The sequence below is a fragment of the Oculina patagonica genome, chromosome 10 (assembly GCF_052425735.1).
Source record: "Oculina patagonica isolate OP01 chromosome 10, crgOcupat, whole genome shotgun sequence".
Taxonomy (NCBI): Eukaryota; Metazoa; Cnidaria; class Anthozoa; order Scleractinia; family Oculinidae; genus Oculina; species Oculina patagonica.
Genome location: NC_135767.1, coordinates 21,760,119 through 21,772,620, shown reverse-complemented (window position 1 = coordinate 21,772,620; position 12,502 = coordinate 21,760,119). Strand labels below are relative to the sequence as shown.

Genomic DNA, 12,502 nt, shown 5'->3' with positions numbered 1-12,502 from the left:
GAAGCCTTATTACTGACTTCAAGATAGCGTTTACAAAACTGTAGATGTGTTCTTTCAATTTGTGAACCATCCCAGGCCTTAAAATCAGATTTTACATAACCACCCCAAATTTCACTATTATAGAGCAGAATTGGAGATATCATTGCATCAAAGATTTTACAGGCAAGAGAAGGTTTCAATCTACTAAAATTTGTGTGTGAAAATGAAAAAATAACTACAGAAAATAATATATGATAAGTGGTGAAACATTTATCCAAACGGTATTCTGGAAGGTCATGGCTTCCACTCCGTTTGAGGAACTCGGAAAATCTTTTTTTCCGAGGATTTGACTTGCGACCACTTCTCCACTTATTTTCAGAAAATAATATGTTCCTATCAATACAATCGTCTATGAAATTATTACCGGGTACCTTTTGACAAAAATCTTGATTTATATACATCTCTAAATTGATCACATGCCCCAAGCATATGCTCAAATCAAATAAATGCCAATTGAAATTCTAGACAAACAAAAACCCTAGTCGACAAGCCCAGGGGGGGGGGGGGGGGGTACTTCGGCTTGTAAATGACGGGGATGATCGAAGGATTTTTTTGGGTTTGAAATTTTCGATTGCGGGATTTTTTTGGGTTGGAAAATTTGGCAAGTATTTTTTGGGGTGACTTGATTTAAATAGGGTTTTTTTTGGGTATTAAAACGAAGTTAAGTGCCTTGGCACGGCCTTGGCGTATTTATGCCTGTATGATGAATAAACAAACACGAGCGTTCAGTTTTTTATGATTTTCTTTGTGTTATATTATTTCCCCCTGGCAATTTAGGGGTAATTTGACAAGGGATTTTTTGGGGGGTTATTTTTGGTCCAGAGATTTTTTTTGGGTAATGTCGGAAGACTTAGGGATTTTTTGGGGTCCTGAGTTTTGCCTCCATTCGATCATCCCCATTCGATCATTATTTACAAGCCGGAGTACCCCCCCCTGGGTCGACAATAACAGAGGTAAGCACAAATACACTGTTTCGATGCCATTTCTTCCAAAAAATGCGTGTAGTCACTTAACTTCGACACGTAAACAACAAGGGCAAATTAATGTGAAAAAGCTACCATACTCAGATCTTAAACCGGGATTTATAAAATACATCCAGAAGTATTTAGTCAAAACTGGATTTTATTTTGCTCGTTCGTCTCGATCCGCGCCGGAAGCTCTTCTGGCAAACATGAAATACTTTCCACAGAATAAGACACAGCCAAGTTGCTTCTGTTGTCAGTGTAACAGCCTTGATTTACGATTCGCATTTTTGGCGATGCCGTGGAGTTTCGATCAGACCGCGATGGCTTTGTCAGTAATGCAAAGAATGTTTATATTGTTAATTTCATCTCAGAAAACTTATCCAGCAGTCGCGGTAGTTAATCGTGAGCTTTGCATCAAGGAGATAACTGTTGTTCGACATAGCAGTTGCACAGCTTGCTATACGAAACTGTCCATACGAAATTTGATGTTTTAACAGAATTTGACTGTCTTCCTTTTCGTTATGAACTTTTCGTGCCGACTCGAATGTTTTCGCGATTCACGTGACACTGATCACGCAACTCCGGATACGTCCACGCGAGAACCCACGCAATTTTGCGTGTATTCGCGCGGCCTGTGACGTCGAAGATGCCGTGAATTTTCCTATACACATTTATACATTAATCTGTTATATGAAGTGAAAAAACTTTGTAACTCTCCTGCACATATGCCCTTCTCTTCAATCAACTTGCCCGTTTTCGGGGCACGCTAGCCCTTCCGTGCGAGCAAACACGGCGGATATGCCATGTCATCACGCTTTTGTTTGCGTTGCAAACAGTCTGATTGGTGGAATTTTTCTTCCGTTTTAGAAAATCGCTAGAATGTTTACTTTACAATTAAACGCTAAAAGAGCCAACTCTAATTTTTTTCCAATACATCGTTTTAATCATACCTAAAACCATTGCAGTCGTCGGATATTTGTATTTGTAAGGAATCTCAATATTTTTTGTTTCGTTTCCTCAGAAACGATACGGTATTATTTTGGCTTCGATGTGAACTATTTACACAGTGGGGGCTACTATCCAATCAGAAGAACGCTCGCAACCACAAAGTAAATACGTTTGAGCGAAGGCAATTAATTTCGTAAAAACATTTTCTTCAAATATCGGAAAGATATTCCTCAGCATGATCAAAAAATATTGAGATTCGTTGCAAACAGAAATATCTGACGACTGCAATGGTTTTAAGTTTGATTAAAGCGATGTATTGTAAGAAAACTAGAGAAAGCTCTCGTAGCGTTTAATTGTTAAGTAAACATTCTAGCGATTTTCTGAAACGGAAGTAAATTTCCACCAATCAGTGTTTCCAAGCGCAAACAAAAACGGGATGACTCATTGACTTGTCGTGTTTGCTCGCACGGGGAGCTGCTATCCAATCACAAGAACGGTCGTCGCCACAAAGTAAATACGTATGACCGATGGCAATTAATTTCGTAAAAACATGTTCTTCAAATATCGGAAATATATTCCTCAGCATGACCAAAAATATTGAGATTCGTTGCAAACAGAAATATCTAACGACTGCAATTGTTTTAAGTTTGATTAAAGCGATGTATTGTAAGAAAACTAGAGAAAGCTCTCGTAGCGTTTAATATTATCCTGAAACGGAAGTAAATTTCCTCCAACCAGTGTGTGCAAGCGCAAAGAAAAACGGGATGACTTGGCGTATCTCGTGTTTGCTCGCACGGTAGAGCTTAAGTGCGCTACAAAGAAAGGTACATATTTGCAGGTGAGTTACAAAGTTAATTTCACTTCATGTAACAGAGGAATGTATAAATGTGGGAGATGGCCCTATTTTATTTGTACAGGAAAATTCACGGCATCTTCGACGTCACAAACAGCGCGAATACACGCAAAATTGCGTGGGTTCTCGCGTGGATGTACACGGAATTGCGTGATCGATCAGTGTCATGTGCGTCGCAAAAACATTCGAGTCTGCACGGAAAGTTGAGAACGAAAAAGAAGACAGTCGAGTTCTGTTCAAAGTTTAAATTTTGTATGGACAGTATCGTATAGCAAGGTGTGCAACTGCCGTGTCGAACTAAATTCGTCTCCTTAGTTGATGTAACGCTCAACATTAACTACGGTACACTGGTTGCAACTGTTGGAGCAGATTTCTGAGATTAAATTCATGATATAAGCATTATTTGGATTATTCAAAGCCATCGCGGTCTGATCGAAACTCCACAGTATCGCCAAAAATGCAAATCGTTATTATCAGTGTTACCAATGCAAGGCTGTTACACTGTTACAGAAGCAACTTGGCTGTGTCTTATTCTGTGGAGATAATTTTATGTTTGCCGGGAGAGCCTGCAGCGCGGATCGAGCAAAATACAATCCTGGTATGACTATATATAACATATAACATAAAACTTTCTTTAAACTTTAATTTTGCTTAATTAAAAATCCCGGTTAAAAATCTGTGTATGGTAGCTTTTTACATTAATTTTCCCTGGTTGTTTACGTGTCTTTGTAAAGTGACACTGAACAGGCATTTGATTTTGAAGAAATGGCTTCGAAACAGTGTGCTTATCTCTGTTCTTGTCGACCAGGGTTTTGGTTTGTCTTGAATTTGGCATTGATTTGATTTGAGCATCTGATCAACTCAGAAAAGTATATACCTCAAGCTTTTCGTCAAAAGGTAATAATTTCATCTACGATTAAAGTGTTGTTTTGCATTTTATCAGAGATCAGTAGTCACAAAACACTTTATTTATGGAACTGATTTATTTTAGGATTGTTTGTTTCCAAAAATAAACCATTTAAATTAATTGCATTACTCTGATCTTGCATTTTACTCTTGTGGTTTGATGTTTCCCCACATCGATAGGAATATATTTAAATACTTTCTGTAAGTTATTTTTCCATTCATGTAACATTCAAAGTTATGCTATCAGGTGCCATTTTTAAGCAAAAAAGTGTTACTGTGTTACTTGAACTCTTGAAAGCCAAACTGCAGCAGGACGTAGTTTATATCTCCTTTACATAAAATGGACAGTACGTGTTAAATGGGAATTTAAGTTACTACTGAATATGAAGTTCTTTTTATTCTTCACTCGTGCATAAATTCGGCAAATTCAACATACACTAGGACCTTCTCCAAATTAAAGTAAACCACAAACCCATCTCTCCTTAAACATTACACTATTCTTACCCTTCCGCAATCTGGAAACGAAACACTATTTCTTTTTGAAATAGCTGCTTGTTGGTCATGCTGAGGATTATCTTTCTGATATTTGAAGAACATGCTTTTACGAAGTTAATTGCCTTCGGTCAAACTTATTTACTTTGTGGTTGCGAGCGTTCTCCTGATTGGATAGTAGCCTCCACTGTGTAAATAGTTCACATCGAATCCAAAATAATACCGTATCGTTTCTGAGGAAACGAAACAAAAAACACCCCAAACTCCCAGCTATTATAAATGCAGATTTACCGCTCAAAAATAAACCGGTATTTCTATGCATAAATGCTTCTGAAACAAACTTCCGTGTCTCTCGTGCTTAGAAATGGACTTTAATATCTCTGATCATTCATTGATTTTTATCTGATCGCCAAATGAATAAACCTAATTAACGGAGCTCGAGCGCAATCTATAAATACACGTCAAGCTCAAACGATGTTCATTTCACAGCAGTTAGAATTTTACTCGAGCTTCTGTATCTCTTCGACTTTCATTGCTGATAACGAGCATTCTGCCTGGAGACACAAAACTTCGTTTGGCCAAAAGGTAGGCGAAAAGATTTAGAGGAATCTTTAAGCGTGAAATAGTTAAAGATAGGTACTTTAAGAATTCCTTAATTTGCATATTTGTGAAAACAGCCAGATAACACAAACACTTGAAGTTATGTCTGACAGGTATTTTCACTAGTATAAAACCGTTCTATGACATTCTTGCTTTCCTAGTAATTTTTAAAGAAAAAGTAAGAATGACCCTGTTACGGAATGGGCAATTTCTTAAACAGTGATTTGGGAAATGCGAGCAACAGAAGTTCTTGTGAAACGAATACTTGAATAACAACAGCGTATAATCTCGACAACAAATAAAATAAAGTTGCCGACATAAAAATTTGGAGAAACGATCGTACGCTCAAAAATCGCCATATCTTTGGCAAAGATCATGTATTTGTTTAAGATAAGCAAAGAATACCTGAAAACTGCTTATTATAAACGACTGTAACCCTTTCATGTTTCTCCCGATTATTTAATTTGCTGTTAAATGAGCTGATCCGCTGAAATGGCGCTGAAATGGCCAATTTACTAGAGGTTCCATAATTTTTTATTCTTAACGGTTACATTTCCCCAATTTTTTTATTAATGGAATCAATTCACCAATGAACAAGCTTTGTTCATGGTAAATGGCTTGTTCTAAATCGAGATAACAGTGGAGTTATAAGCCTTTAATTTTGAAGTAAATTTGAGACTGTTCAAAACATCGTTAACATACCTTCGAACTTCTTGGCCGTTGATCATCCAAACTCAACATTTGCCGAATCTATTTTGATATATAGAAAGAAGAAAGATAGTTCTTTATAACTATACCAAGTATAATCGAGAAACTGTGACGGCAGGTTCAGTGTCGAAGTAACAAGAACACCTTCGATCCGCCATGTTGGCGGGCCGTCACGGACGCTTCAAATCAGCCTTCTCGATATTTTCCAAAATAAAAAGAATTGAAACTTTTTAATATCCATTTGGTAGTTAGGAGCCTAAAACAAGACTGCATGCCAAATTTCAGCGAAATCGGTGAGGTACGGTGTCCGCGAACTTTTAAAAAAGCTCGAAAATTATGGAGTATTGCACTTAAATTGCAATCCGACTGCGGGAGTCAGTACAAATGACACAAAGAGTGATCAAAACGTAATTTCACCTTACCTTATCAATATATGGTAAGGCAAACAGGTGATGAGAATATATTATGCTAATCTATATTTAGTGTGAAATGACAGTGGCCTCTCAACCTAACATTTGAAATGACTTTATCACTGATTTTAACAGATATTCGAAAAGCCAAAAATTATATTTGTAAAATAATAGTCCATTTTTATTAAAAATTGCTATATTAGAGCACTGAAACTGTTAACAAGCGTGTTTGGCTACGGATGGCTAGGATGAAAATGCATGCAACCGACGTTGAAAAATTGAAACTAAGCAGTTCAAGTTGTTTACGCGCGTCTTCACACAAATCGATATTTATAGTCGAAGTTTGATTTCTATCCGCAAATTTAATTTTATTTATTCCTTTAGATGTTCAGACAATTATTATTCCATGGGTTAAGTTCCTACCACTAATTTCAGAACAGTTTAGACCAAAAATCTGCGAAATCCCCGTGACGTAGCGAGGCACATTTCTAAAAAGAAGTTAATGCATCTGTACTCTTTCCTTGTAAAGACTATTATCGTGTCCTGGCTGTGCCTCATGGCACAATTTAGGCTTTAATTCACTTCGTAACTCCAAATTATTTAAGATATCGTGCGCCATCTCATGGTTATTACAATTAATTTTCCCAAGATATTCAGTGGTGTCAAGAACGCATTGTTTCCTGTCAATTGTTGGCGCCTACTTTCTTTAAAGTGTTTACCAATCGACATCAATCTTAATTCAGTTTGCACAGCTTTAATATAGCTGAAAACTCTTCTCTTTTATCATTCTGACTGAGATTATCTTTGGTGACAGAGCTATTAACTTCATCAGCGCGGTGAGTATTAATTTTTAATTTTTTTTTCAGTTCGTTTATGAATGTTTTACAAAACCAGTGTTTCATTTTTGGCCTGTTATTTTATATATTGGATAAATTTATGGCGTGCTTCACGGAAAATCTTCCTGCAAAATAGAATACAGCCAAAAGGGGACTGTTTCATGTCGGTTTGCGTCGTTTATTCGGCATATGGAAAACTGACTAAGTAAAATCAAGTTGCATGACCATGGAGTGATTAGTGAGCGTCTTGTCCAACAAATTCTTGGATTTGAAAAAAGATATTAGGGTGTAATTTAAAAATCTATTATGGCGAGACCAGAAACCCGTTATGAGTTTCTGACGAGACTCATTTTATAACAATTCTACTTCACCCTCACTATATCTAGTAAACCGTTATCAGTTAAACACTTTTACGCCAATTCAATTCATTTTGTAAAGCATTAAAAAACAAACAGTACATGAAAGAACAGCTTTCATTTTAATTTTTTTTAAAATCTTGAAAACTTTCTAGAAAACAAAACTAACATAAAAAATGGTCGCACATGAGTACTGCTTCCCAATACTGTTTTTAGTGTGTTTAACTTCGTGTTAGAGCAATTCTCTATCATTTGAATGGTCGCATACTAGTGTTTTGCGTTCACAGAAATAGGAAAATGTTTATTTTTATTATTAAGTGAGCACCAACGTGGCAGCCTGATTAATTAAGTATGTAAAATTTTCTGTTTGGGGTTTGGGATTGCAATTTTGGTAAGGCAAAAAATCATTACTTAACAAACTTGTTATATAGAGGCGAAAATTTTGTATAGTGATACATGAGAGAATTGAACTAAAACGACTTGTCTTTTTACAGTCACGAAAATAAAGATACTTTAGATAAGGGAGTTTATAGAACATTTTAATTAAAACAGCAAAAAGAATACACTAGAATTACGCACTTTAAGTTTGGTTCTCGTATGATCGTTTCTATTGCATCGATCGCCTGGTACGAACTCCTGGTATGAGCGAAGACCTACGAAAAACAATCATTTTAACCCTAGATCCAACACAATGGCAGCCTACGATGAAAGAGCAAAACTCGTGGCCTCCTATCTTCTCAGTTGTTGCAGTTTTATGGCGAAGAAGGGAAAGAGAAGCTAGAAGGATAGAACACGGGCGATCCAAGCGATCGTGATCGCCCCAATCGCCGCAGACGAAAGCGATCGTCTGTGTAATGTTCTCATATAATCGTCCCGATCGCAAGAAAACTTTTTGAAGTGACAGAGGCGATAGAAACGATCGGGGCGATTATATGAGAACCAGCATTTAGCAGCTAAACGTGTCGATCCATTTTAGACACTTCAACAACTAAAATATAGCCTATTTTATTCTTTTTTTTTTCAGCCACTTCGATAACCCTGCTACAAAATGGCCACAAAAGGAATTGCTGTTTTCGTTTTCTTTTGTATTCTTGCCGTTGCCTTTGGCAAACCAAATCCGCAGGTAACATAATGATATAAAAAATGATAATTATTACAGTAAGGTAAATGCATGTATAATGTATCTTACAATGTGTAGCTATCTCAGCAATACGAATCATAAATAATGAAACGGTACGGACGATTTCTTAAACTTTCCTTAGTCGGAGCAGAAAACATTAGAACATTGTATTAGGAGAAGACCAGACTTCGCGACTTTTCCTAAATATTATCGGGGAACAATTTCGTGTCTTAACTAATTCAGAGGCGTTTCCAATGTAAATAAATAAGTTAGCTTGCGACGGCTGTTTACACGTAGGTGATAATGACATAAGGTCTGTCGCCTGTGCTAGAAATTTGGGAGTCTGGTTTGATGAAAAAATGTCCATGTCTACACATATCAGCAAGGCATGCAGTAGTGCGTTCTTTCATTTACATAATATAAGGAGAATTAAGAAATATCTATCCGTTGATAGTCTACGTACAATTGTTCATGCTTTTATTACCTCTCGACTGGATTATTGTAATAGCTTAATGTATGGACTGCCAAATCTTCAAATTTCCAAACTGCAGCGTGTTCAAAATGCCGCTGCAAGACTAATTTATGGACATACCAAGGTACTCACATATAACTCCAGCCCTCTTCGAGCTTCATTGGCTTCCCGTTGCTCATCGAATCAAGTTTAAGATTTTAGTTCTCACCTTTAAATCAATTTATGATCTTGCGCCATCTTATCTTAGTGATTTGGTGAAAGTTAAGCAAACGAGCTCATACTCGTTACGCTCAAATAGTAGCCTATTATAGAGGTTCCACGGGAGACAATGCGCCCAACACTGGGCGGCAGGTCCTTCACTTCATCTGCACCGGCTTTATGGAACAGTTTGCCGGCCGACCTGCGTATTATTAGAGGGTCCTGAAGAGGTAAAATGGGAACTGGGATTTGCTTATATTTTCACTGGGAAAATGGGATTTAGGTTACTGGGACTGGGATTCAGAAACAAAAAATGGGAATGGAAAGCGTGTCAGTACATGACTAAACCTGCATATTTTGCGCTCTATAATGTTATGTTCTTTAAGTCCGGCACTGAATAGTTAAAACGCTGAAAACAAACGACCGCACTGCACGAGTGTCCATCAAGTCTTGATCAATTTTGGTGTAAGTGATGAAGTTACTCAGCGGAACAGCTATGACTGAGGATCGGCACAAATGGAATATTTAAAAGAAGTGACAGCAAGTTGTTGTCATCCAGGGTAGTGGTGGGTATGGAATAAAAACTTGATAGCTTTAGTTAAAGCTACAAAACATTTCTGTTATTCTCTACAAGACAAACGATAATAACTAGCAGAACATGATTTTGGGTAGTCCAGTCCTTGAACTATCCCTTCTGCGACCCAGGTGCGAAAAGAAAGTCCAGGATAGCTTGCATGTGCATGCTTTTAAAAAACAAACCAATGAAAACGACAGAGACGTGTGGCGTTTCTTACATGTAATGTGTGCGTTAGGGTAAAAATAGTTCGCTAAAATGAAAAATTCATTTATGCGACTAAAGCGCGCGATCTGCAAGACAAAATATTGTAACCTTTGCCTAAAGCCGTAATTAAAAGAATAGGTACAAAATCCACAAATACTAAATTATTGAATTTATCATCTGTGCGCGTGCGTGTCCAAAGGTGCTGTGGAATATGGTTTGGTTCCCCGCCCCCTTTTTTGTAAGGGGGGGGGGGGGGGGTTTGACGGATTTCAGTGCAAGTTACTCTGGACTCGCTCTTCCTGCGCCTGGGTTCAATTCCTATATAGGGCACCGAAAGGAAAGTTTAAGGAAGTGTACTACATTTAGGACAATAAAAAACAACACAGATATAATGCGCTTGAGACCAGATTTTCCACACACTGGGAATTTCACTGCTGGGACTGGGATTTAGACAAAAAAATAGGCTGGGAAATGGGATTTGGGCAAAATTTGGGCTGGGAAATGGGATTTGGTACCCCCCCCCCCCCTTCAGGACCCTCTTATTACGACACTTGGTGTTTTTAAAAGTAAACTTAAGACATTTTTATTTAGATCAGCATTTAAATGTATCTTTTTAAATTTTTACTGTATTTTACCTTTAGGTTTTAGTTGTTTTATGTATATGAATACTTTTTATTGTTTTTAATGAAATTACTGTCAAGCGCTTTTGATCAGCACATGTAAAAAGCGCTATATAAATTATTAAATTATTATTATTATTATTACCGAAATTTGATGTTCTTTTAGCTCAATTTCCTACAGTCAAACCCCTATATAGCGGCCAGTTATTTAAGTCCCGAAAATGGTGTCATTATAATACTGTAAATGAATCAAATGAAACCCCTTTTAAACGGCCACTCCTATTTAGCGGCCGCGGCCACCTTTTTGCGTCCCGATGAGCGTTCGCGGAATTTTACGGTATTCTAAAGTCCATCTAATTTAACACCTGTATTTGTTTCGTGAAATGGCCATTTTCGATTTCATGAAACGTGATCTATAGGCCCCTTCTTTACCACCCTCACTGGTAAGATTAACGATTCTTTCCTCAGCCTTGCGTGGTAGATGGTCAAACAATCCAGCCCGGTGCTAGATTCTATATGGATTGCAATGCGGCCTGCACGTGTGGAGGTGGGGACGCTTTCTGGTGTGTTCCTCTTTGCCCACTTGAGAATTACAATTGCAGTCCTGGAACACAAGCAATGTTTGAGAACATGGTCGTTGATGCAGGGGGTAAAGAATGCAGATGCCCAAGTAAGATCATTAAAACTTTTATAACTTACCAATACGTATATCACTTTTGTTTACCCTTTTTGTTTAGACAGCTAATATCTCCGGGCATTTCACAGTAATCACAGTACAACGGGCAAAGACCAGACCACAACACCGGGATCTCAATGCTCTACTCTTTACGATAAGTGTGTGGGGTTTTTAACGTCCCCTGCTGACCATAACACTGAAGATGCAGGAGACGGGGCCTACAGTTTATCGTCCTTATCCGAGAAGACTAGAATATCTAACCATTTGCAGGCAGCATATTTTTCTCAGTTATTTTAAGACCCTGAGTGTTAGTCAAGTCTGGGACTCGAACTCGAGACCTCCAGTAGTCCAGCGCTCTACCAACTGAGTTAACCGGTCGTTCTAACCGGTCCAAGGAAACGGTCATGGGGTACTTCTTATAGCGGTCTACGTACCATTCCTATTACGCCCTCCCCCCGCCCCGTTTATATGCCCCTCCGGTTATATGCCCATCTCGATTAGCAAGGGAATGACAGAATGACAGAAACATAGCTTCATTGCAACCAAATGTGTCCCGGGCGTTATATTTTAAAGTAACAAGCAAAACAAATTAACTTTGAAAACTGTTCAGCCCAACAACATTTAAAAAACCCATATCGAAATCCGTTTCAATCTCCGTTGTTTTTGTCCATCCGTACCTTCTTTTGTATTTGGTGTGTTATTGAAATGTTCCTTCACTGTTTTAAGAGGTTATTTGTACATTCCAATGGATGGTCAGTGGAACGGACACACATCTTTAAAAGCTTGGTTAAAATCTCTTTAAGTAAATAGTCACTAAAAAATGTTTTTTTTTTAAATTTTGCCTTGCAGGGTTTGTTGGGTGTTCCCCAGTCTAGAAAAGCACGAATGATAAACTGAGGTGCAAGTGCACGGGGAACGCCTTGTAGCTGAATGTAAACTGCACATGTGACGAAACGTTATACAAACATAAATTTAAAATAATAAAGGGTATTCCAAACGGGACCAGTGTGTTAAGATTAATTTATTTCTCATCCCTTTAAAATATTCCATGAACTTTTGAGAAAAATAAATAGTCAAACGCGATACGTTGACTTCACGTCAGAAAAGAAAGAAGCAGCCAAAAACGTTGGCGAAGAAGCCAGGTTATTCTTTTAGGGTCTTTCAAAAGGTTTCTAAAATTACCGTCCAATCAAAACAAAGCGAGGACACTCGTGACTGATCTTTGAAACTTGTTTCCCCCGCACGGCACCACAAGCATCCATTTCGTTGCTTAGCAACGCCTGTAATAAAAATAGCGGGCTCAATATCTTTACCTACTTTCCCCTAACCCCTACGGCATTCACAGAACCCCAGAGACAGTGAGTCGGGGGGGGGGGGGGAGGGGGCGAGACGGGCAAACTCGGTGCGACGGAAGTTTACAAGTACGGTTGTAGATTTTACTTTGTCTGCCCAGATGACTAAGTACAGGTGTTTCAGGATGAACCCTTAGTTGATCATTTTACCATTTTACGGTGACTATAGG

The 12,502-nt window shown here is 38.0% G+C and overlaps 1 protein-coding gene across 1 annotated transcript; it reads left to right on the top strand.

Moving 5' to 3' along the window:
- The first annotated feature begins 6,713 nt into the window (after positions 1-6,713).
- Positions 6,714-11,976, top strand: LOC144628921 (uncharacterized). The gene is made up of 4 exons (XM_078487047.1): positions 6,714-6,757; positions 8,138-8,236; positions 10,773-10,974; positions 11,830-11,976. Exons 2-4 carry the CDS (start codon positions 8,162-8,164, stop codon positions 11,853-11,855), a joined length of 303 nt encoding a protein of 100 aa, XP_078343173.1. The 5' UTR covers positions 6,714-6,757; positions 8,138-8,161; the 3' UTR covers positions 11,856-11,976.
- Positions 11,977-12,502: the final 526 nt, after the last annotated feature.

Coding starts and splice junctions, on each gene's coding strand:
- LOC144628921 (XM_078487047.1), top strand. CDS start 8,162: ATGGCCACAAAAGGAATTGCTGTTTTCGTTTTCTTTTGTATTCTTGCC. Junction 8,237..10,772: donor TTGGCAAACCAAATCCGCAG/GTAACATAATGA, acceptor TTCTTTCCTCAG/CCTTGCGTGGTAGATGGTCA. Junction 10,975..11,829: donor TAAAGAATGCAGATGCCCAA/GTAAGATCATTA, acceptor TTTGCCTTGCAG/GGTTTGTTGGGTGTTCCCCA.